This window comes from Exophiala mesophila, assembly GCF_000836275.1.
Source record: "Exophiala mesophila strain CBS 40295 unplaced genomic scaffold supercont1.5, whole genome shotgun sequence".
Taxonomy (NCBI): Eukaryota; Fungi; Ascomycota; class Eurotiomycetes; order Chaetothyriales; family Herpotrichiellaceae; genus Exophiala; species Exophiala mesophila.
The window spans coordinates 2,472,045-2,499,719 of record NW_015622508.1 but is presented as its reverse complement, the minus strand read 5'-3'; the positions used below and the strand labels follow the sequence as shown (position 1 = coordinate 2,499,719).

General features: G+C 50.4%; 10 protein-coding genes across 11 annotated transcripts; 7 read left to right on the top strand and 3 right to left on the bottom strand.

Moving 5' to 3' along the window:
• Positions 1 to 112: 112 nt before the first annotated feature.
• On the top strand, positions 113 to 2,098 carry PV10_07605 (uncharacterized protein; the record flags this gene model as incomplete). The annotated part of the gene is made up of 5 exons (XM_016372528.1): positions 113 to 444; positions 504 to 758; positions 806 to 1,383; positions 1,441 to 1,542; positions 1,590 to 2,098. The coding sequence occupies 5 exons, from the start codon at positions 113 to 115 to the stop codon at positions 2,096 to 2,098; spliced, it is 1,776 nt and encodes a 591-aa protein (XP_016221860.1).
• Positions 2,099 to 2,295: 197 nt separating this feature from the next.
• Positions 2,296 to 4,012, bottom strand: PV10_07604 (uncharacterized protein; the record flags this gene model as incomplete). The annotated part of the gene is made up of 3 exons (XM_016372527.1): positions 3,841 to 4,012; positions 3,541 to 3,774; positions 2,296 to 3,480 (listed from the first exon to the last, which is right to left on the bottom strand). The coding sequence occupies exons 1-3, from the start codon at positions 3,952 to 3,954 to the stop codon at positions 2,296 to 2,298; spliced, it is 1,533 nt and encodes a 510-aa protein (XP_016221859.1). The 5' UTR covers positions 3,955 to 4,012.
• A 368-nt stretch (positions 4,013 to 4,380) lies between these two features.
• Positions 4,381 to 5,954, top strand: PV10_07603 (uncharacterized protein). The gene is made up of 3 exons (XM_016372526.1): positions 4,381 to 4,871; positions 4,974 to 5,408; positions 5,489 to 5,954. The coding sequence occupies exons 1-3, from the start codon at positions 4,595 to 4,597 to the stop codon at positions 5,791 to 5,793; spliced, it is 1,017 nt and encodes a 338-aa protein (XP_016221858.1). The 5' UTR covers positions 4,381 to 4,594; the 3' UTR covers positions 5,794 to 5,954.
• Positions 5,819 to 7,415, bottom strand: PV10_07602 (uncharacterized protein). The gene has a single exon (XM_016372525.1). It carries the CDS (start codon positions 7,212 to 7,214, stop codon positions 6,171 to 6,173), a length of 1,044 nt encoding a protein of 347 aa, XP_016221857.1. The 5' UTR covers positions 7,215 to 7,415; the 3' UTR covers positions 5,819 to 6,170.
• Positions 7,416 to 7,634: 219 nt separating this feature from the next.
• On the top strand, positions 7,635 to 8,600 carry PV10_07601 (60S acidic ribosomal protein P2). The gene is made up of 3 exons (XM_016372524.1): positions 7,635 to 7,766; positions 7,820 to 7,992; positions 8,051 to 8,600. Exons 2-3 carry the CDS (start codon positions 7,834 to 7,836, stop codon positions 8,234 to 8,236), a joined length of 345 nt encoding a protein of 114 aa, XP_016221856.1. The 5' UTR covers positions 7,635 to 7,766; positions 7,820 to 7,833; the 3' UTR covers positions 8,237 to 8,600.
• Positions 8,601 to 8,784: 184 nt separating this feature from the next.
• Positions 8,785 to 9,695, top strand: PV10_07600 (40S ribosomal protein S15). The gene is made up of 3 exons (XM_016372523.1): positions 8,785 to 8,902; positions 8,955 to 9,031; positions 9,131 to 9,695. Exons 1-3 carry the CDS (start codon positions 8,885 to 8,887, stop codon positions 9,495 to 9,497), a joined length of 462 nt encoding a protein of 153 aa, XP_016221855.1. The 5' UTR covers positions 8,785 to 8,884; the 3' UTR covers positions 9,498 to 9,695.
• Positions 9,696 to 15,909: 6,214 nt separating this feature from the next.
• Positions 15,910 to 16,411, top strand: PV10_07599 (uncharacterized protein; the record flags this gene model as incomplete). The annotated part of the gene is made up of 3 exons (XM_016372522.1): positions 15,910 to 15,943; positions 15,993 to 16,340; positions 16,395 to 16,411. The coding sequence occupies 3 exons, from the start codon at positions 15,910 to 15,912 to the stop codon at positions 16,409 to 16,411; spliced, it is 399 nt and encodes a 132-aa protein (XP_016221854.1).
• A 1,631-nt stretch (positions 16,412 to 18,042) lies between these two features.
• Positions 18,043 to 21,332, top strand: PV10_07598 (uncharacterized protein; the record flags this gene model as incomplete). Its single annotated transcript, XM_016372521.1, has 7 exons — positions 18,043 to 18,110; positions 18,164 to 18,452; positions 18,506 to 18,708; positions 18,785 to 19,157; positions 19,209 to 19,344; positions 19,394 to 20,360; positions 20,411 to 21,332. 7 exons carry the CDS (start codon positions 18,043 to 18,045, stop codon positions 21,330 to 21,332), a joined length of 2,958 nt encoding a protein of 985 aa, XP_016221853.1.
• Positions 21,333 to 21,498: 166 nt separating this feature from the next.
• Positions 21,499 to 23,755, bottom strand: PV10_07597. 2 transcript variants are annotated; one of them, XM_016372519.1, is made up of 4 exons: positions 23,471 to 23,755; positions 23,295 to 23,385; positions 22,374 to 23,190; positions 21,499 to 22,304 (listed from the first exon to the last, which is right to left on the bottom strand). In XM_016372519.1, exons 1-4 carry the CDS (start codon positions 23,501 to 23,503, stop codon positions 21,722 to 21,724), a joined length of 1,524 nt encoding a protein of 507 aa, XP_016221851.1. In that variant the 5' UTR covers positions 23,504 to 23,755; the 3' UTR covers positions 21,499 to 21,721. The 2 variants fall into 2 exon arrangements, with proteins under 2 accessions (XP_016221851.1, XP_016221852.1); XM_016372520.1 differs by having other exon boundaries at positions 23,295 to 23,755.
• Positions 23,756 to 25,600: 1,845 nt separating this feature from the next.
• On the top strand, positions 25,601 to 27,477 carry PV10_07596 (uncharacterized protein). The gene is made up of 3 exons (XM_016372518.1): positions 25,601 to 25,882; positions 25,934 to 25,990; positions 26,047 to 27,477. Exons 1-3 carry the CDS (start codon positions 25,820 to 25,822, stop codon positions 27,241 to 27,243), a joined length of 1,317 nt encoding a protein of 438 aa, XP_016221850.1. The 5' UTR covers positions 25,601 to 25,819; the 3' UTR covers positions 27,244 to 27,477.
• The last annotated feature ends 198 nt before the right edge of the window (positions 27,478 to 27,675 follow it).

Sequence of the window (27,675 nt, the reverse complement as noted above, 5' to 3'; positions counted from 1 at the left end):
CCAGCCCAAAGCCCCCTCCCACTTCTGATCTCGAGTGTGAGGCTGTGGTTGCTCGTCCAAAAAGCGTGTAACTCCCGCCAACTTGCCAGAGCCATTACTTACAGAAGGCCATATGTTGAGCCTGCTTCATGACCAAAGGTTGCAATCAACTATCGCAATGCAGCCTCCTTCGACTTCACCATTGCCATCGCCACGGTCGAGTGGGGTGACCCAACCAAGTTCCGATGCGAGTGCCTTGACTGCGAATGGCTCCCAAAGTCCTGATTTGGAGACCGAGGGACTGTGTCTCTTATCGTTAGATGGAGGCGGAGTCCGGGGTCTCTCCTCGCTGTACATCCTGCGTGGCCTCATGTTGCGCCTCAATGATGAAAGGAAGAAAGTCCACCTCCCGCAGGTCAAGCCTTGCGACATATTCGATCTCATAGGAGGCACGAGCACTGGCGGGTAAGGCTTTTGATTTGCGACAGTATACAACAAGATCATAATCGCTCACATGCCTCCAGATTGATTGCCATCATGCTGGGTCGCCTGGAGATGGATGTCCAAGAATGCATTGACGCATACACTGAGCTCATGAGCACTGTCTTTGAGAAAAAGCGAGGTCGATTTGCTATAGGCTGGAAAGGCGATGTCAAGGCGCGCTTCTCTTCCAAGGCTCTCGCTGGAGCCATCAAGAATGTCATAGAGAAGAGAGGTTTGTCCGCTGACACGCCCTTTTATGTCGAGGTTGAGAACGAGGAGACGAGAAGGTGCAAAGTGTAAGTTGCAGTTTTGCCTCATAAAGATGCCCACTAAACCCTGCTAGTTTTGTTTGCGCAAAGGCCAAAGAAACCCTTCATGTGGCATATCTTAGGGCGTACCGACTGCCAGGAAGACCAGCTGAGAAAGCCACAATCCTGGAGGCTGCGCTGGCGACCTCCGCAGCACCGACATTCTTTGACGCCGTCAAAATCGGCCAACGGATGTACGTGGATGGTGCCATGGGCGCCAATAACCCAGTCTTTGAGGTTGAAAAAGAAGCGGCCAACATCTGGTGTGAACGAACAGGACATATTGAGCCTCTGATCAAATGCTTCATCTCAGTAGGAACTGGGGTACCCAGAATCAATCCCCTCAGTGACCGCGCATGGAAATTCATGACGGAAAACATTGTCAAAGTTGTCAACGAGACCACCGAGACAGAGCAAAGCTTTGCAAGTAGATGGAGAGGGCATCTAGACAAACGATATTTTCGCTTCAATGTGCAGCAAGGACTCCAGGGGTTGGGTCTGGCAGAATACAAAGAGCAAGGGCGAATCGATGCGGTGACGGACGAATATCTCCAACATCAAAACACCATACCTCTGGTGTACAAGTGTGTGATGAATCTCCGCAGCAAAAAGTGTCAGTGAAACGGAATTAGCCATCTTCTGGGGAGAGACACTGAGGAGTGCATTATAGATCCACCAACTCTGGAATTCTTGGTCGAACAGGCACAAGCACTGGAAGAGCAGGATGAGAAAACACACCATGGCTCTGACGAGATGACCCCGGCCGAGACGGGTAAGTGATCCCCGGCGATGATAATAAGATATGCTGACATTATGCAGCTGAGGTTTTCGATCAAGCCAACAAGCTGTTGAACAAGCCGCGCGAGGCCATCACCCAAGCCGATCTGGAGAATGCATTCAAAGGCTTTTGCCGGGTCCTTGATGCCAAAAGACAACAGACGACGCTGGCACCCACTCCGAAAGAGCTTGCACGAATCTACCACAAAATGATGTCCACCTGCCTTCAATTGAGTCACAGTGCAAAACTCAAGCCAGTCCAGAAAACGGCCCATGTGCGTGACGCGGGGAATTTTGGTAAGCTGGCGTTACAAAGTGCAATAGAGTCGGGAAACGGTGACCGGGTTGCGCAGATGCAATTCTACCTAGCATACATTGAGGCAAGAGATGTGCAACTCAGGATGGAGGGACAAGGAGCGCCAGACCAGGCTTTACTTGCAAAGAAACAATCGGCGAGTGAAGCTGTATCAATGGCGTGGGCAACCTTGAGCAGCATCCCCAATTTGGACATGACCGTCTACGATGCAATGGCCCAAGAAATGACAACATGAACACGGAGATGGCGAACTCGACAAGTAGAAAATATTTTCTTGATCTCAAGCTATAGCATATGTGTGTGAAACTTGTTACGCTAACCCATGTACAAGCCTTCACTAGAAAGAAAGCATTTCCTGCTCCATGGAGACGACGAAGTGGAAATCCAAACCGCGAACACCGTGTACACCATTCGAGGTTAGATGAGAAGCAATCATTTACCATTGACTTGGACCTTGGAAGGCCTTTGAGCCGCCCAAGCCTTTCTGATCTCTGCTTCAGAATCATAACCATAGGTCCAACGCTGGGTTGTAGGGTCACTCCACTGGTTGGGGCTGGTTGTGAATTGACGACCCTCGACCTCTGGCCTGGTCGCAGCGTCTCTGGCACGCTGTTCAGGCCCATCGGCAAAATGCCAGAGCTTGCCATTGATGAGACTGGCCTCCTGCATCTGGCCAGTGCGCAGGATACGGACTGACTCCCACACCTTGAGGGCCGTAGGCAATTCGGCCGGATTGTCGACGAGATCGATAGCCTCGGCGAGAGCGGCAGCGTCTTCGACAGCCATTGCAGCACCTTGTGACATATAGGGCACCATAGCATGGGCGGCATCACCCATGATGATCATTTTGCTCGAGCTGGAGATCCAGGTCTTGAGTGGCGAACCGCTCAACAACGGCCATTTCAGCGTCGAGTCAATCATGTCGATGATCTTGGTCAGTACAGGGTCCCATCCGGAGAAATGTTTCCGCATCTGTGACAGGATCTCATCGGGGCTTTGTTTAACCCATCCTGCAGGGTCTGATCGGTCTGGATGTGACAGTACCATATTGAACGCCCGTCCGCCTGAGATAGTATATGTCATGACGTGTCTCAGATCTCCGATCCAAAGATTCAAACCGGGCACCTCAAGCAACCGCGCCGTGTCTGGGTGTTGCTGCATCTTGTCGACGTCGACCGTGGCGCGATATGCGGCAAACCCAGTCCTCAGCGGTGTTTGGTCGACGCCACCAAGCACGATCTTGCGACCAATAGACTTGACGCCATCGGAGCAGATGACCAGATCACCTGAGTATGTGGTTCCGTTCTCAGTGGTGATTGAAGGGCCATGCTGGTCGTACTCGACCACCCTGGAGTTGAGTATCACTTCGACTCCCAGCTGCTTGGCCAATTGATACATGGCGTCGTGGAAATGAGCTCGGTGGACAACCCAGTAAGGAGCATCGAAATTGTCCTGAAACTCAGGCACCAGCTTGGTCAGCGCGATTACATCACCGTCCTGCCATCGTTTGAAGGCAATGCTGGCTGGGGTCACGACTCGTGAAGCCAGGAATGGTTTCAAGCCCCATTTGATGAGTAGTCGACTGGAATTCGATGGGATCTGGATGCCTGCTCCGACCTGAACACAGGGTTAGTGCTGGGAAAATGGTTAGGAGAGGAGGAGAGGTTCAAAACATACCTCGCCCAGAAAAGGAGCCTGCTCGACAACGGTGACTTGATGACCCTTCCGTAAGAGGGCAATAGCAGCAGCCAGACCTCCGAGTCCAGCCCCAACAATGACAATCTTAAGCTTGAGTTTGGATTGTCGTTCACCATTGGCAAGTGATGAAGCTTGGCGCATCGCTTCTTCTTGTTGCTGTTCTCTCCTCAGTTTGACGAGGAAATCGAGACTGCCAGTGGGATATGATGCTGTCTGTGACTAGGGTGAGCAAACAAAGTCGAGCAAGTAGTGGCTACTAAGTAATTGAAGGGAGCTTACCTCTGGTAGTTTGATAAACAGGTGACTGGGTTCTGGATCTTGGGCGTCGGTGTCTGGGTGGTGAGAAGCACCATTTCCATTCACAAAGACCTCAGGACCATCGGGCTGGATCATGATGTTATCTGGCAGTCCAGGTTTTTGAGAAGAATGAAATAAAGGGAGTTTCTATAGTGTAATAATGTATCTTCTAGTCGATGAAAAGTCAAGTCTTGTCGCCAACACCTGGAGATGATTATGTCCTTTGTTTCTTGATCCCGGACTCCTTGGTGACGGTGTTAGCGAGACACGACCGTGATATTGGGAGGCATTGGCGGAGGTTAGCCTCCATGAGCCGATATTGACCCGCTTCGACGGATATCTGTTTGACATTTCGATCGACGCGGGAGATGAGTTCGGACCCAGACTCTGGGGGATGGTCGGGGATGTATCGGCAACGCTTTTCCACACGACCCACTCTCACCACCACGGCAATCCAACCACAACACGCCCACCACTGTCCTCAGGCCTCCTCTTGTTCGATGTTCGATGATTCTACTTGTCATCAAAGGTGTGTACGAGGCAGCGTTTGGACCAAGCCGTCTTCTCATTCTCTCGAGGCTAGGAATTACCAAAGGTCATCGGGAGTCTTGTCTGGACATCTCACGCCACTCAAATACAAAAAGAGGCCAATCCACAAGGTAATTGCTATTGCTATCACCATCATCATCCCCATCCTTGTCTTTGTCTCCTAACAAACAACCCCCCAAACATCACCATGACCACCGCTACAACTACCCTCACCCAGACCAATGGCACCAAGGTCAACGGATCGCAAGATCCGGCTCAAGAACTCGTCGACGCTGCCCTCAAGGTCAACACCAAACCACTATGGACTGTCATGGCCAAGTTGAACCCTCCAGCGCCAAACCCACAATGTGTGCCATATATTTGGCGCTATGATGAGGTGCGGCCGAGTCTGCTGAAGGCCGGTGAGATCATTACTGAAGCCCAAGCTGAGCGACGAGTGTTGATGCTGGTCAATCCTGCACGAGGTGAGTCTAGTCTAGAGAGAGATTGTATTTCCCACTGAATATGGGATTGCATTCCTCTCAATCCCCCTAATCAAACCAGTCTACTAACTCGTTCACACATAGACGCCCCCTTCACCACCGACACACTATACGCAGGACTCCAGCTGGTAATGCCCAATGAAACCGCAAAGGCACATCGACACACGGCCTTTGCCATGCGATTCATCATTGAAGGCCAGGGCGGTTTTACGGCCGTGCACGGCAAACGCATCACCATGCAGAGAGGCGATGTGATCCTGACGCCAACTTGGAACTGGCACGACCATGGAAAGGATGGGTCAGGACCTATGATCTGGCTTGATGGCCTCGACCTGCCCAACTTTAGACACTTCCCCGTCCATTTCGTCGAGCACTATCAAGATCCCCGCTACCCAGCCGCCGATGTCGACTCGAATCAATCCCCCATTGTCTTCCCCTGGTCCAAGATGCAGGCTAAACTCGATGCCATTCCCGGTGATTGGGCCCAAGAGGATTATCTCAAGAAGGACGGCCGTCCAGGTAAGGATTTACTGACTCTTTCCCCCACGACCCAGCGTTTGTCTTGTTTGTTACTAACACGTGGCTTTCACTTGTTCCAGTCTCCAAAATTCTTGGTGGTGCAGCCGAACGACTCAATGCCGGCGCCACGTCGCCTGCAGTGCGTGAAACCGCCTCGTCAGTGTATCACGTTGTCTCGGGCAGTGGATACAGTTATGTGGGAGACAAGAAATTCCAGTGGAAACAGGGCGACACGTTCTGCGTGCCGGCCTGGAATAAATATCAACATACTGCTGAGGGTGGCGAGACCGTTTATCTCTACCGCTTCCACGACAAGCCCATGTTGAATTCGTTGGGCTTCTACCGTGTCGAGGGAGTTGATAGCGAGACTCTGGTGTCGGATTAATTAATTCTTGGACTCCACGTGGACATGAGCGGGGATGTGGCGTTGGTTGTTTGCTAGAGGGGACTGTTCCCTCCCCTAAAGGACGCATGAGGTCCATGTGTCTCTATACTATCTGCCTTTGCAAAAGCAATGAGCTCCAATGAATGACACCCGATGTGAATGCGCTTGTGTAAATGCTTCTCCAGCCCATTGAAAAATGCCTTGGGCTTCCTATGACGCCGTTGTCCTGGATTCCTGTAAACTTTCACACGACTCAATTCAAGTTGTTCCTTCGTATGCCTTGCACTCCCGCCATCGCCCTCATCTCCATTCCCGACATGCCCATCGCCTCAGAACTCCATTGCTAAACATCAATCATGTTCGTCATTTTGCCGTGCTCACCTGCCTTTGTTCTTGCTGGCTAGTCCCATCAGCCTCTTTCTTCTCTCCTCTTTCTCTCGTTTGAGCCGCTGTTCCAACGCAAGCTCCCGTGCGTCGTCTTCTTTGGCCGCACGTAATGCCTGAGATTCTTCTTCATCCAACTCGAATGCCCCAACTTCCATGTCAGATGATACGTCAGATTCGTAGTCTCCTTGGTCTTCATCGCCGTACCCCTCCATATCTGAACCTTCTTCTTCGTCCGTATCCAAGTACTCGTCATATCTGCTTCGCTTCCGACTCTGGGATTGTCGAGATTTGCTGGCTGCCTGACCCATCGTACCCTTGTACGAGCTCGCCGGGGCGTGTAAAGGAGGTCGAGCAACCTTTGGAGCCCGGCTAGCATCTCTCTTCGTGGGACTAACACTCCGAGCTTTGTCCTTGCTTGTCATTCCAGGGCGACTATGTGACTTCTCCTTGCTAGCCTTGGCTTTCTCGTCCTCTTGACGCTTTCTCTCTGCCAGCTTGGATACCTTTTCCCGGTTAGAAGCTTGATGTCTAATCACACCAACTTTGTTGTTTTGACCCTTGGACTCTTGTGCCAGTTTGGCTCTGGCCATGATGTCTGCGAATGATCCTTTGACTGGAGGTGGCTTGGCCGATGGAGGGGCAGTCTGTGTGGTAGGAGTTGAAGTGCTTACGGTCGAGGCCTTGCCTAGGGTATCGATCCGTGGCCGGCTTCCTGCCGAGGCCGTTTTTTCGTGGGAAAGTTTGGGTGCATTAAGAGGTGGCGCTGCGGGTCGTCGACCGACAGGAGCTGACACGCTTGACGCCGAGTTCAGTTTCAGATATTTATCTGGTTCTTTGGATGGTTCAGTGTCGGCCTTTCGCTTGATGCCGTTGAGTGGCGAAGGCAACGGTACCACGCTTGGGCGAGCACCGAGTTTCGGCTCATTTCCAGGAACTCTCACAGAGTTGGCACTCAGTGGTCGGACAGAATATTTGGGCGGGGTCGGCGCTTTCCCACTGCCAATTGAATTGACAATATCTCCTAAGAAACTCATCTTGCCAGAGTGGTGGTAGGCGATGGTAGGAACTGTGTCACAGGTTATGTATGTTATGGAGAATTTCGGGAAGTGGTTGTTGTATGCATGGTAATCATGATGGTTTTCCGCTGTGTCAGAACAGGTCACTGGCAGAAATCTGGCATCGAGGAACACGCCGATAGGTGATTCAATAAGTTGGAATCAAGAATAGAAATCAAGAGAAACGAACAACGTCAAAGACAAAGAAACGTCTTGATTCCCCACGGAGTTAAACTGACCCGTTGACCACCTTGGCTTCTGTGATTGGTTGAGTCATCTGCAGTTTGTGGTTCGACTGCGAGGCGAGGGCGCAGGCACGTGTCCCGCTTTACCCACGGCTTCGGCATACCTTCCTCGCTCTACCTTTTTCACACAATTTCACATCCACACAAAGTCCATCGGATTCAAAGTGCGCGCAACTACAGTCAACTTCCACCTCAACAACCATTTCAATAGAACTTGACGTGCCAGTCTCCGCTCAGTCCGCGGTTAAATCGATTGTCTCTCTCGTTCGACATCCTATCATCCCCTGTACGTTTTCCCCCGACCCAAGTCCCAGGCTACAAACACTCATCTTGAAGCAGAAATCTCAATCAACATGAAGCACCTCGCAGCCTACCTCCTCCTCGGCCTTGCTGGCAACACCGACCCCTCCGAGTCCGATATCAAGGGTGTCCTGTCATCTGTTGGTGTTGACGCTGACGATGAGCGTCTCTCCAAGCTCCTCGAAGAGCTCAAGGGCAAAGACATCAACGAGGTATGATCTACGACTACTTGCGACGGACTTGGAATACCTGTACTGACCTCTTATACAGCTGATCTCCGAAGGATCAAGCAAGCTCGCCTCTGTTCCCTCTGGTGGCGCTGGTGGTGCCGCTGCTCCTGCTGCTGGTGGTGCTGCTGCCGGTGGCGCCGCTGCTGCTGAGGAGGAGAAGCCCGCCGAGAAGGAGGAAGAGAAAGAAGAGTCCGATGAGGACATGGGCTTCGGTCTCTTTGACTAGACAATTGGCTCCCGCCGTTGAATATGGATGCGTTGACAAACTGAAAGGAAGTGGCAGAATGATCTCCAAGGTGCCATCTTCGCACGATGCATTTCACAAACCCCAGAGTCAGCGATTGGTATCTGCAATGGTCGACTCAGGCGGAATACATGCATGCAATTACGGACACCAAAGTCAAATGGCATTGTATCACCAAGTTCAGGTTTAAAAGACAAGGCCACCGACCCAGATAGATCAATTGACAAGCCCATCTATCGCTTCAACTCTACTTTTCAGTTGAGGTTGTCTTTATACCTCAGTAGTGGAGATGTGCATTTCCTAACCTTCCTGCTGTCTTCGATCGTAGAGTGGAATGTATCAATTGAACCTCGTATATACATATCGAAATCCATGTCTTTTGGTGGAATAGCCGTCTCCTGCCATGGCTTGCGCTACTGTGAATGCACAAAAACTCGTGCCAAGATTTCCACATCACGTGATACCACTTTGCCCTAGAATTGGATTTTGAATCGCAGCCAAGACTTTAATCCAAATGGCCCAACATCCAACTTCGGATTTCAATCACTGACGACTTCAACTGTACAATCAGCAACACCACCGCTTTTCGAGACAAACATCGGAAAGCGATCACGCAGTCCATCCGCAATCATGGCTGATACCGAATACGTGCGTCACGATTCTTTCAACGCCTTGCCCACGCATACTGACATACCTGCAGAACGCCGAAGAGGCCGCTGAGCTCAAGAAGAGAAGAGCGTTCAGAAAGTTTTCTTACCGAGGAATTGATCTCGACCAGTACGTGCATCACCAGTCCTCGATTTTTTCTTTCCAGATGTCGCCATTTGGCCGTACTGAGACGAAGAAACCAACCAAAATCTAACCTTCGATTCACAGGCTCCTCGACATCCCTTCGAGCGAACTCGTCAACATCCTCCATGCCCGTGCCCGCCGTCGGTTCAACCGTGGCCTCAAGCGCCGCCCCATGGGCCTGATCAAGAAACTGCGAAAGGCCAAGCAGAACGCAAAGCCTAACGAGAAGCCCGACCTGGTCAAGACACATCTCCGAGACATGATTGTGGTTCCCGAAATGATTGGTAGCGTCATTGGTGTCTACAGCGGAAAGGAATTCAACCAAGTCGAAATCAAGCCTGAGATGGTCGGATTCTACCTCGGCGAATTCTCCATCTCATACAAGCCTGTCAAGCACGGTCGTCCTGGTATTGGTGCCACCCACTCTTCGCGATTTATTCCCTTGAAGTAAGCGGTTATGAGGGGTTGGAGAGACGCATGTCGATCGTGTTTTCTGTCTTTCAGAGGGCTGGACGAGCGCTTCCTGGTCTTTACCATGGTGATGGACGGGCCAATTGCTTAGAAAGAATCTGATCGCAGGTGGGATGAGTAACTAGCCGTGGGCGATATACGTCGCGGCTGAAAATGAAACAACAGCATTCCAAAACCATTTCCATGTGTCTGCCGGTATCAATTCATGGCCATTGCATCGTGTTGCCCAACTTCGTAGACGAGCGTGAGCTTCTGCTCTTTGTCCTGAGCTGAAGAGAAGGGCTTCAAGGTCACAGTGCTCCAGAATTGACACCCACGCCTTTCCGCCCAGGCAGTCTTTGTGACGTCTACTTACGGGATGAATAGCCAACTCTTCACTGTGGGTTGTCTTGTTTCAATTATTCTGTCGTATCGTCAACCGATCATTCCCACGGCCCAAGTCGCCCACCTATACATAGTCACGTGACTAGAATCATACGTTCTCGCTTTCATGACGACCAACTAATTGATTCTCTGATAACTGCTCAAGAGGGGATTCCCCCTGATTTACTGACACTGCTCCTCTGACTTGAATGATGACAAGACTTTCAAGTGGCACAAGATACGCTAATGTCAAGAACTTTACTGATACAATCTTGCCACCGTCTCATCTTTCGGTGGGTCACAGGTTCGGGAACAGGCTCGCGATGTGGCATCAGAAACCATCTTTGGTAATATCCAACAATCAAGGAGAATCGGCAAGCGATCTTGCACTAGAATACTAGAATCCTCTACTTCGATTTCGCCCGGGTAACAACAAAACACTTGAGTGGGCTGATGTCTTCCGTACTCACTTCCGTTTCCTGCTCCGCAACGGAACTGTGCTCGGCGTGGATGTCTCTGCCGACTTCTCGGTGTCTTAAGTGATGGGGATTGTGAGATAGACCAATTACTAGAGCGACCACAGTTCATGAATATTGTCGATAGCTTAGTACCAACGACATCAGAATCATCAATTCAACATGTCCGCCGTTTCACGCAACAACGCACCGGTGCCCGATATCCCTTTCTTTACACCCGAACACTTGGACTCCCCGGGGACCGTAAAGGGAATTGATCAGGATACTCTGACACTCTTCAGGCCTCTTTCGATCCGGGGTGTAACTCTGAAGAACAGGATATGTGTGTCGCCCATGTGCCAGTACTCGTGCGCCCCCACGGGGTCACAAACCGGTGTCTTGACGCCTCTGTACCTGACCACCATTGGCCATTTTGCCTACAAAGGCGCCGCTCTGGTCATGCTTGAAGCGACTGGAGTACAGGCAAGTGGACGAATCAGTGTCAACTGCCCCGGACTATACAACGATGCCCAGACGGCAGGGGCCAAAACACTCGCTGATTTTGTTCATTCCCAGGGCGGACTCATTGGGGTACAGCTTTCGCATGGAGGCAGGAAGTCAAGCACATTAGCGCCATGGATTGCTACTCGTCTGGGTCAACCCAGTGCTAAAGCAGAAGTCAAGGAAGGCGGTTGGCCTGATGATGTTGTTGGCCCAAGTGGAGGACAACAACATACTTTCGACGGCAAGCCCAAGAATGATCCCACAGGAGGATATCACGCCCCTCGAGAGATGACCAAGACGGAGATTCGCCAGCTGGTTGCTGATTTTGCCTCGTCGGCAAGACGAGCCGTTGCAGCAGGGATCGATGTGGTCGAAATCCACGCTGCTCATGGCTACATCCTGCATCAGTTTTTTAGCCCAATCACCAACCGTCGAACAGATGAATATGGAGGGTCCTTCGAAAATCGTATCCGTCTAACTATTGAGGTCATCAAAGCAGTTAGGGCTGCTATTCCTGAAAAGATGCCACTATTTATCCGTGTCAGTGCCACCGATTGGATGGAGGGCACACAGGTGGAACGACGACTCGGGAGCTGGGATCTCGAGAGTACCATTCGCTTTGTCAAGTTATTGCCCGACCTAGGTGTGGACTTGATTGACGTCAGCTCTGCTGGAAATATCAAAGAAGCAGCTTTCACCGTGTTCGATGCCGGTAGACAACAATGGGAAATGGCCTCAAGGATTCGAAATGAGCTCCAGGCTGCTGGGAAAACTCTGTTGGTTGGTACAGTGGGTGAGATTACGACCTCTGCACAAGCACAGAGTCTGGTGGAAGAAAAATCTCCCAACAAAGCCTGCGATGTCATCTTCGTTGGCAGACAGTTTTTGAAGGAGCCGCACTGGGTCCTCAAGGTTGCAGAAGAGTTGAACCTGGATGTCGCCTGGCCTACCCAGCTGGCACGTCCTCAAATTCAGAAAAAGACGGGGGCGGCACCATCAAAGTTGTAGACTCGTGAGACAAGCTATCAATCGATGTTTACGATAGGTAGCATATAGTCAAGGCATTGTACATCATTCGCAAGTGAATTAATCAGGTCAAGACCCGATAGATATGCATCACAAAGCATTCATCGTTTAAAACTGGCGAACTAGGCTTCTTGTCTAAGCTATGTTCTTTATGAGATACCTCATACTCATAGTTTGGGGACTGAATCTCGTCGCCGCGCATCATTATTCAGGGCTTGATGCACCAGACTGAGCGCTTCTTGCGCCTTCGACCTTGCTTTGGTGGATCGACCTTGAGGACCAGGATCGTTCAACAGTTGAACCTCACGCCAGCCACCAATATCACCAATTTCTAGCACTGTTCCCGAAGGATATCTCGTCTCAGTCAGCAAAGACAACATTGCTCGAACAACCTCATCGGTAGGAAGAAGGAAATCCTTTTTCATGTTAATGTGGTTCAACGCCACTGGATTGTCGCGAAACAAAGGAGTATCGACCACGCTTATGAAGAATTAGCATCGTTGAAGACCCCATGAATGTGTGATCTCGGTTTCTGGTTCCACTTACCCTGGAGCGACTCCGACCACTCGAATCCCACAAATGTCCTTGAGAGGGCTCATACACCGGATGAACTGGCTGATTGCAGCCTTGGATGCCGAGTACAGGGGAAGTACCACTGACGGTTTCTGAGCCACAATGCTACTGAGATGCAAGATGACGCCTGGCAATTGAGCCTGTCGTAGTCGACGAATGGCGATTCGACTCGTCTTGATCGGATGGACCAGATTGATGTCAAATAGCTTGTAGTGTGACGCGGCATCTCGATCGTCCCAGAACCCAGCTGAGGATGCTTCGTAGATCCCAGCACCTGGGACTATTATTTGCGGAGGCCCGCCGAATTGGCCCTCAAAGAAATCGAAAGCCGCTTCAATTTCCTCCCATGAAGTGACATTGGTCTTTCGAAAAAGCACTTTGACAGCATCGCCCTTCTGGCTTATCTTCTCGAGCCAGTTGGTCGCATCCTCATGGAGAGCGATGTCGGCGATCAAGATTGAAATACCCCGTGCGTGGAGGGCTTTTGCAAGCTCAAGGTTAATCCCTACGTACTTCTCATTAATGTCCCATTCATATCGGTGTCTACTTAGGACGATTGACTTACCTGAGCCTCCTCCCGTTATCAACGCCTTATTGTACTGTAATGCTGATGAAGACATGGCCACGTGCTTCTACACTCCGTAATTGGCTATGGGTAGGTGAGGACTCTAAGGAAAGACAGAGACAACAAAGCCATTGTTTGATAAGCACAATTATGCGTGAGCTCTACAGGCATGTGGCAGCCGAGCCACAAGTTTCGGAACGCCAGCTACGGAATGGTAGAGATGGGAACGGCATATAGAAAAGCTGGCAAAGAATCAGCCGAAATAGGGCCTTTTTCCTTCATGGCTTGGTTCAAGCTTCGAGAATAGATCTTGAAGGGAATGAAATAAAAAGGCTAAAGTCTCCAGCAGAGGTCGGCCATACATCCCATTCAAGTCGCCAGATTTCGATATAGGTCCAGGAGTTCAGCGACTTGGAACGAAAAGGAGCATTCGGAAGGTCACAGTAAAGGCACCAGCCGTGCTCAAGGACCCACGATGTCAAAATGCATATTTAAACAGTACCGTTCAGCATGTGGTTTGAACCACAGGTACGGAATGGATGTTCCGAAATGCGATACCCCTACCGAGGTTGGCACGGCCGCACTGTTCTCAAGCCAGAAGACCGAAGACCAAGTGGCCACTTAGGGCGGCCGCGCTTACAGTTTGGACTGGCCCAGAGAGCATATACGAACAATACACACCGGGTCCATCAGACTAACAACAAAGTGTGGCATTCCCTTTCGACAGATTCCGAGCATGATTCGCAATTGACATTCAAGGTTCTCGACGGCGCCTAGGGGGAGCCATAGATCTGAGTCGCTACAATCCATATCCCATAGTGTCAGAGAGTACAACCAACATGGATTTAAGTCCTATTAACATCGTCTTTCATTATTTTAAGATGGCGAAGCTCCCCGGGTAGTCTTGAACAGTCACAAATTTCTTTCGAAATGCATAATTTTAGATGTGAATACCGCATCCTGTCAGCCTGTCCTTCCCTCATCCGTTCAATGTGCTCTACTCGGCCATACAGATATAAATTATTGTGCTTGTCTTATCTGATGAGTGGCTCAGATGTTTACAAAAACTGCTGCGCTGGGTGTGGAAACCACATTTTGTAGGTCTATAACCACCCTACCCTTTTCGCATGCGCGTGTATCGAGGCCATCAACGCCGCTCACAATACTCATGTCCGAGAATTCCGGTATAAGGAATTTAGCTCAAGGTGCAGCATCCTGTTCGCATATTGTAATTACCAGGGATCTGGTTTCCACAGAGGAGCGTGCTTCCGCTGTGGCAGATGCTCTCGTGTTGTCGAATGATACATGAGGACACACTGTGCGAATTAAGACCGGTCTTAATGAACGAGAATCATTACCCACGTTTAGCCATGTTTCTTTTGGCCATGGTATCAAACGTCAGAAACATAAAGGGTTCTGTGGACTTTTGTCTCTCCAACCAGTACCAACGCTGGCCTGGGTTATATTGCAGAAAGTAAAGCTCGCCAGATTTCCCATGAGTAGGGAAAACTCGATCAGATACCTTGAGGTCATCGTCCATCACTGTTCGGGAGTCGCAAAGCGCAAGAGGGCGGTCTTCGAGCGTGTCATTCAATGGCCTCCAAGTGCTGTACTGGTCAACTCCGATTATTAATATCAGAAACGTCTTACTTGATGACTCGTATCCTATAGCCAGGGCGTAGATATTTCGCCCGATCCTCTGGTTGAAGACGATGCCAAACCATTTTGAAACCAGACTCGTAAGTCAAATCTGGAAAGTCAGCTTGATAAAAGTCCGAGTCAGGTCTGTTTGTACCATTGTGAGCGCCTGTCGCGGGGCCCTCAATGACCAATTCATCGTTTGCGTCATACTCTGTGCGTTCAAAGTGGATGTTCTTTCTCAATTTGACTTCGTATGTGAGGGCCTTGACCGCATCGAAATGAGAGGAGAGTAGTGATTCGGTTTCCCTTTTGTAGAGCATGATGTCGGCTTCAGTCTCAAACACGTTCACTCTCGATTGGTAGTGACGCAAGAACTCGAATCCGCACTGTGAGAAAATGAGCTCAGGGTGCTCCCTCATGTCTTGAATGAGAATTTTGGACTTGGTTTCAAATTGAAGGTTTGTTATGGGCACGTCGTCATCGATTTCGTCGTCCACGCCGAGTAGCATGATGTAGGGTCGCTCCTTTGCATATAAATCCAATTTGGCAAGAAAGTCGATCTCAGCGTAGATGTCCGGCATTGCAGTGTTTATAATAAGCCTTTGTTGACTAGCCTGGGGACCATTGATTTTGTCACGAGACAGTTTAGACGAGGCTGTAGTATATATGTCCCGGGGCAGAAATGAATGAATGAACAAAGTCCAACGGAGACTGCTACGAAGTTGTTGAAAGATCTGCCTGGACGTAATACTTTTAGCCAATTCACCCCACGTGTTTTATCCCTTGCCTCACAGAAACATCAGTTACAGCGGAAGAAGCCGGCACGATGTCATTTTGGATATCGTAGGTCTTTTATAGAATTCTTTCGTTGTCTGTTCTATCAAACTTGAATACCGGATGAGAAATGGTCCACTACTTCACGGACCTCAGTATCGCAAGGAACGATGGAATCTGCCGACATTCACAATCGCCCGTATTTCAGGCCCAGGTTCTCAAATGATACAGGCAGGCGAACCGACCCCACGTTCTGGGGGCACCCTCAATTACCACTGGCTCTAAGCTGTCCAGTCTCGTTGCAGACAAGCGGCTGAGGCTTTTAAACAGGAAACCCTCCTCTCTCAGGCTTTGAACTTCTCTCAGATAACGCAACATCTCTAACGTTCTAACCTGTCCCGTTGAACCTTTGTGTTTCTGCAAATCCCTTTTCTTTTGCTCAGCATTCAACCTCGCTCAGCCTCTCCTAGCATCTTTAGCCCCTCATCGTCATGAAAACCATATCGGAGTGTCCCGCAGGCTATGGTATTTCCCCTGCATCGTGACTCATCTGACGAAGCTGACGTAGAACTAGTCCCTGGTATCGGAGCAGAAGACGATTTATCAATGAGTGCCGATGCCGTTGACGAACAGAAATCGGAATTCGACAGACAGCTAGACGAGTGGAGACAAGATGCCGAAAATGATTCCTCGAAACATCTCTCTCCGGCTACGACACCAGAGTCCATCCCTGCCTGCTTGACCAAATTTACTTCGACCCAATCCATTGAGAGGGCAGACTTCTTCATGTACATGAGCCAAGCAGGATTTCCGCCAGTCGACACACGATTACAACCATGGAAGAAGGTCCGCCCGAAGACAAAGACAAGAGCAGAAAGCGATGGCAAGATGGTAGTCAAGTGCTCTGGAATCCACTATTATAGTAAGTCGGGTGTTGTGCCTTTACCACGAGCAACTTGGTCTGATACCACAGCAGACACGACGGGCGGCTGATCACTAGAATCATCTGGCGGGTGTACTGGAAGGTTTTCAAGGACACATGACACATGAAATATACAAGAAAGGAGCATCTCATCAAGGGCCTGGGTCTTGCGATTGTCGGGGCGTTGACGGTATCTAAACTTTGGTCGATTTGGGGCACTCACACATTCTTTGACTCTGATTTCGCTGAGGATCTATTCAATCAGGCGGCAAGGACAAAGTCGCAGATGATCAAGTTCCGATTCGTCCAGAAGTCATTGGGCTTGCTGGACAATCGAGGGTAGGTGGTGTTCCAACCACAGTGCCCTAGAGGAGGCGACCAAGCAGTGGCCTCGGGGTTTAAAACTCCCAAATTGAAGAACTCTTTTATGCCCAAGCAAGGCTTTCGAGGTACGATCAGTCCACGATCGAGGCTTAGAAGAGTTGTTCGCTTGAGGGTAGGGCTACCTGGGCTCCTCCAACTGCCTACACATATGCTGTCCTCAGCCGCATCACGCGCAAAAAGCGGGGTCGGAGGGGCCCTCGGTCATCCGCTCCACAGTGGGACGGTCAGAGGGACTGGGCCGTGCCGAAAGCTTTGTTGATCAACAATTGGGCTAGTTCACTCTCAGCATAATCCTTACATGTCGCTCCATGCATCGTGCAGCCTGACCATATCTCGTCCTCTGGTTGCTTCCCAGCCCACCCTTGCGCAAGAGTGGCAAGTCTACACATGCCGTAGCATAGCCACCCCGCGCTGCAGGCAGCCTTTTCCAGCAAAAGACGCGGGAAAGGATCGAATCACTCGCGCCTTCCGGGGAAGGACGGAAGTAGCATGTGATTATATGACTGCATGCCGCCTCGACATGCCGCGTCAACCTTGGAATTGTTGAGACGCATCACAAACTTGGCTTGTTCCCGCACGGACAGCATTGGTGACGGCACTTTCGAGTCGTAGAGCATCTGTCTTTTCCACCGTTTGGCAGCCCGAACGCGTCGAGGTCAATGAGGAGAGCGAGGCTGAGTTTTCTACTACCTGGTATCTTGGAATCTGTCCACTAACTGCCGTGTCTTTGGGCACCCACACTATTGGTGATTCTGACACTGCATAAAGTCGGTCTGTGTCAAAAGCGTGCCCAATCTGAAGTAGTTTAGGGCTATGTGATGTTAGATTGGTGTGCCTGCAGTAGGACCTGACAACCGTCTCTCGCCGTGGAAGGAGATTTGGGCGTATAGTGTCGAGGTCAAGTCCACAATCTTATTAGGAGATCAGGAAACAATATGTCTAAGAGACAGATTGATTGCGTTTTGAGTCCCAGCGTAGGTCCTCCTTGAGAACTTTTGTGAAAAGCGAAGGCACCACGAATACGAGAAAGCACACGAGAAGGCAGATTGAACCATTGTTAGTGTCACAGTTAGGCTGGCCACGGATAGTGACCCTCCAATCGAAAAAGTTGTTTTGACCTCAGCCATTTTCATGCACACCGTGCAATCGTCTCTTCCTTGCATGGGCAACTGGGGATTTTGCGCACTGCCCCACAAGCAATCCACTAAAGCACACATTTCTCGCCCTTTCGGTTTGTCTCAAGTTGCAGTTGTCGCATGCCTCAGAGTTCGAACCTCGTTTCTGCTCAGAAGGTGCCACTTTCAACCTCGAGTCTATCATGAGCAGCATGACTCTTGTCACCAGACCGCGGGAAGTGCGGGAAGATGAACATTACATTGATTTTGGGTGCGTCGAGGACAGCCTGGCTCCCTTTTGTTCGCCCATACTGACGTTACTAGAAACACGCAAAGCTTTGCGGCAACCAAATGGTCCACCGCTGTAGAAGCCCAGGAGATCACGGCCGCAGATTGGCACAAAGCAAGAAACGTAGATAACTACGATGAGTTTGGCAACTGGCTTCGGCGATGCATCCAAGACAGCAAGAATCCCCAGCAGAGGAGCTATCTCCAGTCTTTGATCTTGATCGCTCGACCCATGTACGGATTCATTTTCACTTTCGAGAAGCTCGTCGCCCCGGAAAAGGTGGATATGTCCATCATCTGGGGTCTGATGTTTATCAACATAAACGTAAGACCATGGCAATTACAACGCTTTTTCAATAACTGACAGTGTAATCTCAGCTCGCTTTGCAACAAGCCGAGAAACTGAAACGTCTGACCCCATGGCTTCTCTCCTTGAAGCGGTCCATGGAAGCGCTCAACCAATGCGTGGAAAACTTCTCGGATGAGAATAGCGCAAGACAGCAAGTCACCGATGTCTTCGACCCCTTGCTAAACCTTCTCACCGGCATGATCAAATTTCAGCGAACGTATCTTGCAGGCAAGTACACCTTCATAATGAAGACTCAGCATACGTTGTTGACGCATCCTAGAGGGCGCATTCGCGAATGCTATTGGTAGCATGAAAGAGTTTGTTACGCAAAACATTGATCAAATCGACGACGTCATCTATCACTTTCGTCAAATCAGTCAACACAGCAAAGCTGCACAAGAGTTGAGTGTGAGCAGACATTCTCACTGGGGAGTGCCTTTCCGCGAGCAGACCAATCCCTACGACCGCGCGGCATTTCCTCTTGACAATCTGCCAGACATCCGTACCGAACACTTCTACGGCCGTGAATCTTCTATCGAGCATATCCATAACCACTTGGGAAATCAGACAAACGAAAAACTTCGCACATACCTTATTTATGGTTTGAGAGGGGTTGGAAAGACCCAAATCGCCCTTGAATTTGCTCGTCGCTACAAGTCCAAGTTCGATGCTGTCTTCTGGGTAACTAGCACCCATGTCCACGCTTTGTATCATCTGCTCATCATTGCATAGATTCGTTGCGAGACCAGCGCTTCTTTGCGACAAAGCTTTTCGGATATCGCAGTCAGACTCGAATTGTCTTCGGCTGATCAGATGGTCCGGTTTGAAGAGAATCAGCTCAAGGTTCTGGAATGGTTCAAGAAGACAAGTAGGTATTACGTGCTCGACATTAATACACAATACTAACATGCCCTTAGACAAAACCTGGCTTCTGATCTATGATAACGCTGAGCGAGAGCAAGCGCTGAATTCGTACTGGCCTAGAGAGTCCGTCGGCTCAGTCTTATTGACCTCGCGTTCGTACTACAACTTTGAACACTCAGAGCGTCGAGAAGGTGAAACCATCCCTGTCTTCTCCGACGAAGAACGGTGGGATCTACTCATGGAACTTCTTGGGCCTGAGTGGCAGCATCGGCATCTGGGCGGTGCTAAGGGCCGACTTGAGCGCGAAGCTGCCCGCAAGTTACTCGAACACCTGGGAGGACTTGCTCTTGCCATCGCTCAGGCATCCAAACTCATTCTGGACAAAGAGTTGACAGGTGACCAGTCGATAGTCACACTCCTAGAGATCTTTGACAAGGCCAGTAAACAGCTACCGCCCCGATTTTCCGGTCACAGAAACGAAAAGATCCACGCACTCGACACTATATGGTCCATCGCTCTCAACACGGTCTCAAGGAATGCAAGGAGCTTGCTCAGCGTCTTCTCTCTACTTGCGCCTGATTCGATCCCTGTTGACCTCTTCCTTCCTGGAGACCAAGCGCGCCTCGATGGAAAACTGGCATTCTGTAAACAAGACGAATCCTATGTCACGGCTTTGCAAATGTCTCCAGGCATGGAGATTGCAGTCAAAGAACTCCAAGCCGCAGGGTTGATTCGTCAAGATGGTCGAAATTTTGTCATCCATCGTGTCATTCAAGAGGCTATGAATTACATCGACCTGGGTGAGATCCAAGAGTCCTTCGATGCAGCTACGGAGCTCCTGCATGAAGCTTTTCCAAAGCAAATCATGGGCCGTCCCCTGCAGACAATGTGGCCGAGATGCATGATGTTCGTGCAACATGTTGTACATCTCACCAAGGCCTTTTCGACCTATCAGACAGGGAGCCAGGGCTATGTCACCCCCAAACTCAACTTTATCCGGCTTCTATCTAATTGTGGATGGTAAGTGGCTGTAGTTCTCCCAATGCTGTGTCCTATCTAACGCGACATAGGTATCTGTACGAAGTGGCTGACTACACCGAGTGTCTCGAAATGATGGCAATTGCATGCTCTGCGAGCGACGATAAAGGCACCCTTCTGTATTCTCATCTGCTCAACGCTCAAGGCGCGGCCTACTACGACCAAAACAAGCTAAAGAAAGCTCGTGAAGCTTTCAACACAGCACGTGTGCTCCGTGAGCGCTGGCTAGAGTCGAATCACCCACTGGTCGCGAGCAGCATTGCCAACATAGCCAACATAGAATGTGCTCTCGGCTACCTAGACGACGCTCAACAGTTGTACGAACAGGCGGCTCGCATTCGCGAGTCACACGGCGAGGACGAGCTTCCGATGTTGGGCCTGAATATCATGTCGCTAGGTCGAGTGGCCTTCCTACGCGGAGAGACGCACTTTGCCATCAAACTCTACGACAGAGCAGAAGCCTGCTTCATGCGTAAGCCGAATGCGTCGCAGCACCTGATGGCAGCGTTGCATTACGCACGGGGGAACCTGGAGCTCGAAAGCCGAAACTACGCACAGGCAACGGCGCAGTACGAGAAGTGCCGAGATCTCTGCCATATCCTGTGGCCTGTACACCCACTGGCCGCTGCGACGTGGTACAAATTGGGTGTTGTTGAGATGGAACGAGCACCGGGTCGGCGATATCACGACAAAGCTCTATCATACCTTGAGAAGGCATACAATATTGCCACTATTCGGAGTTCCGGTGATGTCGATGGCACCGTGGCCCGGATAATGTGGCGGTGGTCTGAGATTCTCATCGAAGATCCCTTGCAACGACTTGAAGGCATCAAGATGAGAGACGGTCTTAAACTCGATGTCACCGACATCGCCATGGACTTGAACATCACCGTACATCCGGAGTGGTCCGAGACTGAGACTTTTGATAGGCTTGTGCCGGGCTACTTCAGATGAAGACCATAACGATGATAACAACGGGAACAGGGAGCGGCCGAGAAAGCCGAAGATAACAAAAGCAGAAAAGAAAGAGAAACAATGCCAGGAATGAGCAGTATTGCGGGATACACAATGTGGTAAGGCTGAGCACAGCTCATGGTCCTTCCACAGGCTGGAATAATGATTTTCGTTTTAACAAAACGTATCTTGATCTTCCTTTTCCACTTCGCCTCACGGCATATTTGAACTCGTCCGTCCAAGCACAACCAGTATACATGCGGCAGTAGAACTGAGACCCTATAATCAAGTCGCACCACTGGACAGTAGAACACATTAAGAGCAAGGGCAAAACACAAAGGGGCTGCTGACCAGGTCGACAGGTTCGAGTATGATGTCGTGAGAAGCTTTCATCCGCGTTCGAGGTTGAGTTCGTGAAAAGCTACGATCGAACTCCAAACCTGAAAGGCCAGCTGAAAGGCCTGTAATATGATTGTTGCACCTCCGACGATCAACACAGCCCATGCGATCCAGATGCTCCAGAAGTTCTTGACGTCGCGCCGGTCGATCCACACGAGTGATTTCCAGTCGTTGGGTTTGTGGGCGATGCTGAAGCGCTGAAGCTCGGCGAGCCGCTTGCCGAGAAAAGGGAACTCCTCGAACGGGTAGAGCGTTGATGTCTCCTCGCCGTCGAGAAGTTCTAAAAGCGACAGAAGGTCAGACGGCGAATTGGGATTCGGCGAGGGTGATTGGCAGACCAGTTTGAGTAAAGGGTCCATTTCGTAGAGACGCCGAGAGGAAAGTGGGGTCGAATGGGATTTATCGCGTGCCCAAGCTTCGAGTTCGCCTTCGAACGCACGGCGGGATGACTTGTCCATGCCAAATATCAAGCGATAAGATAGAATGATCTCGCGGAGAAAGTCTGATATGCCAAGACGGGCGGCATCTGTGGGCACTGAGGCAACCAAAGAGGTACGATGGTCTTGGAACAACCTAAAAAGGAAGCCGTGTTAGAAAGAACGGGGTGAGAATGGAATTGGGCTGGGATGAGCAAGGGTGAACCTTTGTAAAAGACATGACTCATCATCGTCTTGCCATAGTAACCGACAAAAAGCTGGGAAGCGATAGAGGCGTAGGATTCGCTTCCGTTGGTCGAGCTGAAGGTGCAGGTTCATGACATTGACCCATTCTATGTTGAGTTTGGCGACGTTTTTCAGGCCATGGAAACTGACATAGGCAATGTTGAGATGATTGTCCGTGGATCCTGCTAGAGGAGCATTTGACGACATATCCTCAGCCTCGGGCAAGAGTTCGCCAAAATGTCCTAACAATGAATGGAACTGCTCTTCAGACTTTGCGATGCTCTGGCTGAAAGTTGATAGGACGCGTTTTCTGTGCCTCCCTCGGCCACGAAGACTTGACAATGGCTGATGTACTTTGAGCTCGCGGCAGTTCGTGGATCTCATTGGGTCGTACAACATCGTGAGGATACCAACCAGGTGCCAAACCATTTGTCGAGCAGCATTCTGTTCGTCGTCGGTGAGAAAGTGGCCATCTGCACGTTTCAACAGTCGCTTCGAATCCAGCTCGAGTATGATACTGTCTATGGAAGCTTCTCTCCGTAGGCGGATTTCTTCGGCCACAATTGTGAGAATACTGTACACAATGGCAGCCTGAGCTACCCATCTGGATCCATCTTCTGTGCAGAGCGAGTTCAGGCCGACAATAGTAGGCGCGAGAGTGGAGTGGAAACATTCTTTTATTTGGGCATCCAAGTAGCCCGTGTACCAAAGCCAACATTTTCCAAGAATCCGGTCTGGCTGGGCGTCTCCCACTAGTACCTGGTAGAGGCAGTTTCGAAAGTCTGGCTCCTGAGGCCCTGCACGTTTTCAGTGATAGCACGGCTTGGTCACAGGAGGGTCAAAGGGGAAGTGGGAGGGACTGGATGAAAAGGGGGATGAGAACTGAGAAGGGGGTCTCTACCTCCGTGATCCATACCAGATTCCTGTTTCTCGATGTCATTCTTAGAAGACTCTCTTGAATGGGATCTTGGGTTCAGTCCCAGGATTGAAGGCTACGGCAGCAGACCATGTCAGAGGCTCATTTCTCGAGCGGAGAAGAATCTATCAAGAATGGTTATCCTGCACCAAAGCACCTACTGGAACCAAAAAATCACGAACTCGATTAAGCATATCCGCCAACTGTGTCTGGTCACACTTCAAACTGTAAAGAGTCTGGAAAAACTGGAAAAATCCGCTAACACGGCCTGGATCCGTGTAAGTTACCTATTATCCGAGCGATCTTGGTGAAGAATTGGGGTTGGGGGTAGAATTTAGCAGGGTACTGGACGATATGCGAGAATTCATGGCCTATATGCCCGAGGATGACTCCTCGTGCACATGATGCGATGAGCAAGTAGCCTGCAACCTCAGAGGCAGGCTTTGGGCATGCGAACCCGGTCAGCTTTGTTCGCGGTCTTCTGCGGATGCAAGCGTTTGCCTAGCACAGCCGGGCTCGTGTTTGAGAGCATCAGTCTTATGCTTGTGGCCACTGGTACCTACGTTCTTTAATAATATGGGAGTGTACCAGGAGTGTAGGTACCCTTAGGCTGATGGTGGTGTCTATATTTCCTTTATGCAAGCCACTTGGCCACTTGGCCCCATGAGCGCCCTATTACGGCTTGGCCCGCCAATGGGGCTTTTATAGGTAACGAAAATCCCAGGCAGCAGGCCGATCACAAGGACGCTATCGCTGCGGGGCTGATGAAACTCTACATGTGCACATGGGTTTAATGGCAAATTGAACATTCGAGGCCTCATGCTCAATCACAAAGGACTGTTCCTTTGGTTGTCTGTGCTCGAGCCGGTCGTCATTGTGCATTGAAAAAGGATGCGCTGTGATGGCAAACATGGAGAACTAACAAGCATGGGCGGATAACTCAGCGTTTAAAGGTGCAATGGTAGAAGGGGTTTCTGATGTTGCTCATATTGCCTCGGACTACCCGCAACAATCCATGTAAGAAATTGTGGCGATGCAATGATGCCTCACTTGAAATCCCCGTGATCCCGTAGCACGCCATACTTTCTTGCCAGGTTGTCGCATTTGGCAGAGACGCAAAGAATGCAGTAGAACCAAGTGTCAGATGCAGTAGGAGTCCACTAGTGGACGGCGATAGGCTCAGGAGAGGTGAAAGCCAATGGACATCCCAGCATGGCGGGGTTGATAGATGCCACTGGTGCAGCGAACGTTTGTTCCTGTAGTTGACTCCCTCGCAACATCGCAAACCTGAGACACCTCAACTTTGGAAGATGGTATGAGATATGGCCTATGTCTAGCAACATGAGAGCAAGCTCCATGAGTTAGGTTCGGAGCAGCGTGAGATTCCTCACCATGGAGACCATTCTCCTCCTGGCAGCAAGATTCCAAGCCTCGGGGGTTTTCTGTCGTCACGACTTTTCCACCAGCAAGATTGTTACATCCAGTCGGATGACCAGTGGCACAGGTGGCAGCAGCTGAAACAGTTCTCAAGGATGATGGTGATGTCGACGAAATTCGTCATGACTTGAATGAGGTCAGGAAGATGATTTCATTCTATGTATCAAAGGATTACATGTTAGGAAATAGACTAGTCTTTCTCTCGGTCTTGACCAATGTCTACCTTATATGAGACGAAATCCTGCCGGTGTTATCAGCAAGTAGCGAGGTCCTTCACTACGAGCCATAACCTACTACCCAATCATTTTCCTCCAAAGTCCCATCAGACGGCAGCCTTGACGGGTGGCGTGGCTCAAACTGGCTTCAGAAGACATTGCCAAAGAGCGAGTTTAGCACAATCGTTGGTCGGGGCTCATCCTCACAGTATTGGCTTGGTCGAATCACGCTGCCACAGAAACAGTAATCTGAGTCAATAAAGCAATAGTGGACTGTAGGGTTTCATCCATGAACAAACCTCATCAATTGGATAGCGTGCATCGGAAAGTCAGATGGGTGGCACCGACAACACCATACATAGGACTCAGGAGTAACTTAAGGAGGCTGAAGCCTGACCGACGATTCTCCGCCTAGGTGGATGAGTTGACGCACGTGCTAGAAAGGCTGGCGCAGAATTCGACTAGAAAGGTCTGGCCAGCCAGCCCTGTCTTTCGCCACATCGAAGGAAAGGATCGATAGTGGGGGACTGGTGTAGTTTATCATAGGCCATCACATCAATCTTCCCTGTTGGATGCGAGAAAAGGGGTAAAGTCCAGATGAACATAGTCAACCAGATCGGGTTAGTGGCCGTTCTTAGCCGAGGCTTGGCGATCACGGGGCCTGGCGGTGAAACCACAAAGTCCAATTCCCCTTTCAACTTTCATACGCGAACCGTGGCCTCAACTGTTGACATTGAGAAAAGCCCTTTTGTCTTGAAAAATACCTTCCAATTCTTGAGATTCTTCGACGATCTTGTCACGGTACATCAAATCTTTGTCAATCCGTGTTCTTGACAAGGTAGCAACGTCCATCCCACAATGTTGAAAGTCCCCCAACGTGGCAAGTCCGGCGTCCCAGCCGTGACCAAAGCGGTAATTCTGGTAGGGTTGACTGGTCCAAGCATCTGCACGAATCATGCTGAATACATCTAGGTCGGAGGGCCTTCTCGAGGAACTCGCTTCAGACCATTGAGTCTCGATGTCCCCAAGGTAAGATTGAAACGACTTCTTGGCCGCTCTAACCTGCTAATACCTCTGGCTTTCAGCCTCTGTTCGATGTGGCGGGCCATCCAATCATCTGGCACTGCCTCAAGGCCGTGTCAAGAGTTCCTGACATCAAGGAAGTCATTCTAATTGGCTACTATGACGAGAGCGTCTTTCGAGACTTTATCAAGGACTCATCAAGAGAGTTCCCCCAGATCAAAATCCAATATCTCCGAGAGTACCAAGCCTTGGGCACTGCTGGCGGCCTCTATCACTTCCGAGATGCCATTCTCAAAGGCAAGCCTGACCGGTTCTTTGTCCTCAACTCGGACGTCTGCTGCTCCTTCCCACTTGACGCCATGCTCAAACTCTTCGACGAGAAAGACGCCGAGGCCGTCATTCTGGGCACGCGAGTCAGCAATGATGCCGCCACCAACTTTGGTTGCATTGTCCCCGATACGCACACCAAGCGAGTTCTGCATTACGTGGAGAAGCCTGAGGGCCACATCTCCAACTTGATCAACTGTGGTGTCTACCTCTTTGCCACCGAGGCCATCTTCCCCTCAATCAAGAGTGCCATCAAACGCAAGACGGAACGACCCCGCATGATCTCTTACCCTTCTTCGGAGAACATTGAATCGTCTTTCATTGCGGATGAGGAAGATGGCGAGAAGAACGAGGTGCTGCGTCTGGAGCAAGACATCCTGTCCGATCTTGCCGACACCAACCGCTTCTTTGTGCACGAGACCAAGGATTTCTGGCGACAGATCAAGACGGCTGGCTCTGCCGTTCCAGCCAACGCGCTCTATCTCCAAAAGGCTTTCCAATCCCAAGCTGAGGAGATTGCCAAACCATCTGCTCAGATCATCCCTCCTGTGTTTATTCACCCAACCGCCACCGTCGATCCAACCGCCAAGCTTGGACCAAATGTCTCCATTGGCCCCAAGGCCGTGATCGGAGCCGGAGCCCGTGTCAAGGAGGCCATTGTGCTTGACGAGGCTGAGGTCAAGCACGACGCCATCGTGCTGTACGCAATTGTAGGATGGAACAGTCGAGTAGGAGCCTGGGCTCGAGTGGAAGGCAGCCCGACCCCAATCACAAGTCACAGCAGCAGCATCATCAAGAACGGGGTCAAGGTGCAGAGCATTACTATTCTGGGCAAGGAGTGCTCGGTCAACGACGAGGTCCGGGTACAGAACTGTATCTGTCTGCCATACAAGGAGTTGAAGCGTGATGTGGCCAACGAGGTTATTATGTAAACAACCAGAACAACGAGACGCGGCACGGAAAGGACTTTTTATGCGTAAGGACAGTAGACGAGTTAGTGAATTAGTGGTTAGTATAGCGCTATCAAGTTTGCAGGGATCTGCAAGGCTAGAGAAATAGTTTTGACTTGATCTTCAGCCCTCTGAGAGCGAATAATGTGGTGATGTGTCCAGTCTACTCCGTATGTGAAAAGATCCCTACCTAAATTCTGACAGGACGTTTAGTTGAGGCAACCCAATCATATGGGATGGATGCCTGGATTAATAAACAAACGGTGGCGGGGACCATCATGATTGGCAAATCGCAGTCCAAAGGAGCATCACGCAATCCTGCAATGTCAGACTGGGGACAGGGGGTATATATATTTATATATCATATGCGTAGAATGAACAAACTCAAGTATCTGACTTCATTAATGTGTACTG

Excerpts from the sequence above, each read along its gene's own strand:
- PV10_07603 (XM_016372526.1), top strand. The coding sequence starts at position 4,595 with ATGACCACCGCTACAACTACCCTCACCCAGACCAATGGCACCAAGGTC. Across the intron at positions 4,872-4,973 it reads GCTGGTCAATCCTGCACGAG|ACGCCCCCTTCACCACCGAC; the intron begins GTGAGTCTAGTC and ends GTTCACACATAG. Across the intron at positions 5,409-5,488 it reads CAAGAAGGACGGCCGTCCAG|TCTCCAAAATTCTTGGTGGT; the intron begins GTAAGGATTTAC and ends CACTTGTTCCAG.
- PV10_07602 (XM_016372525.1), bottom strand. The coding sequence starts at position 7,214 with ATGAGTTTCTTAGGAGATATTGTCAATTCAATTGGCAGTGGGAAAGCG.
- PV10_07601 (XM_016372524.1), top strand. The coding sequence starts at position 7,834 with ATGAAGCACCTCGCAGCCTACCTCCTCCTCGGCCTTGCTGGCAACACC. Across the intron at positions 7,993-8,050 it reads AGGGCAAAGACATCAACGAG|CTGATCTCCGAAGGATCAAG; the intron begins GTATGATCTACG and ends CCTCTTATACAG.
- PV10_07600 (XM_016372523.1), top strand. Across the intron at positions 9,032-9,130 it reads CGAGGAATTGATCTCGACCA|GCTCCTCGACATCCCTTCGA; the intron begins GTACGTGCATCA and ends TTCGATTCACAG.
- PV10_07597 (XM_016372519.1), bottom strand. The coding sequence starts at position 23,503 with ATGCTTAATCGAGTTCGTGATTTTTTGGTTCCA. Across the intron at positions 23,191-23,294 it reads ATCTGGTATGGATCACGGAG|GGCCTCAGGAGCCAGACTTT; the intron begins GTAGAGACCCCC and ends GAAAACGTGCAG. Across the intron at positions 22,305-22,373 it reads GAGTCATGTCTTTTACAAAG|GTTGTTCCAAGACCATCGTA; the intron begins GTTCACCCTTGC and ends CTTCCTTTTTAG.
- PV10_07596 (XM_016372518.1), top strand. The coding sequence starts at position 25,820 with ATGTTGAAAGTCCCCCAACGTGGCAAGTCCGGCGTCCCAGCCGTGACC. Across the intron at positions 25,883-25,933 it reads TGACCAAAGCGGTAATTCTG|GTCGGAGGGCCTTCTCGAGG; the intron begins GTAGGGTTGACT and ends GAATACATCTAG. Across the intron at positions 25,991-26,046 it reads TGAGTCTCGATGTCCCCAAG|CCTCTGTTCGATGTGGCGGG; the intron begins GTAAGATTGAAA and ends TCTGGCTTTCAG.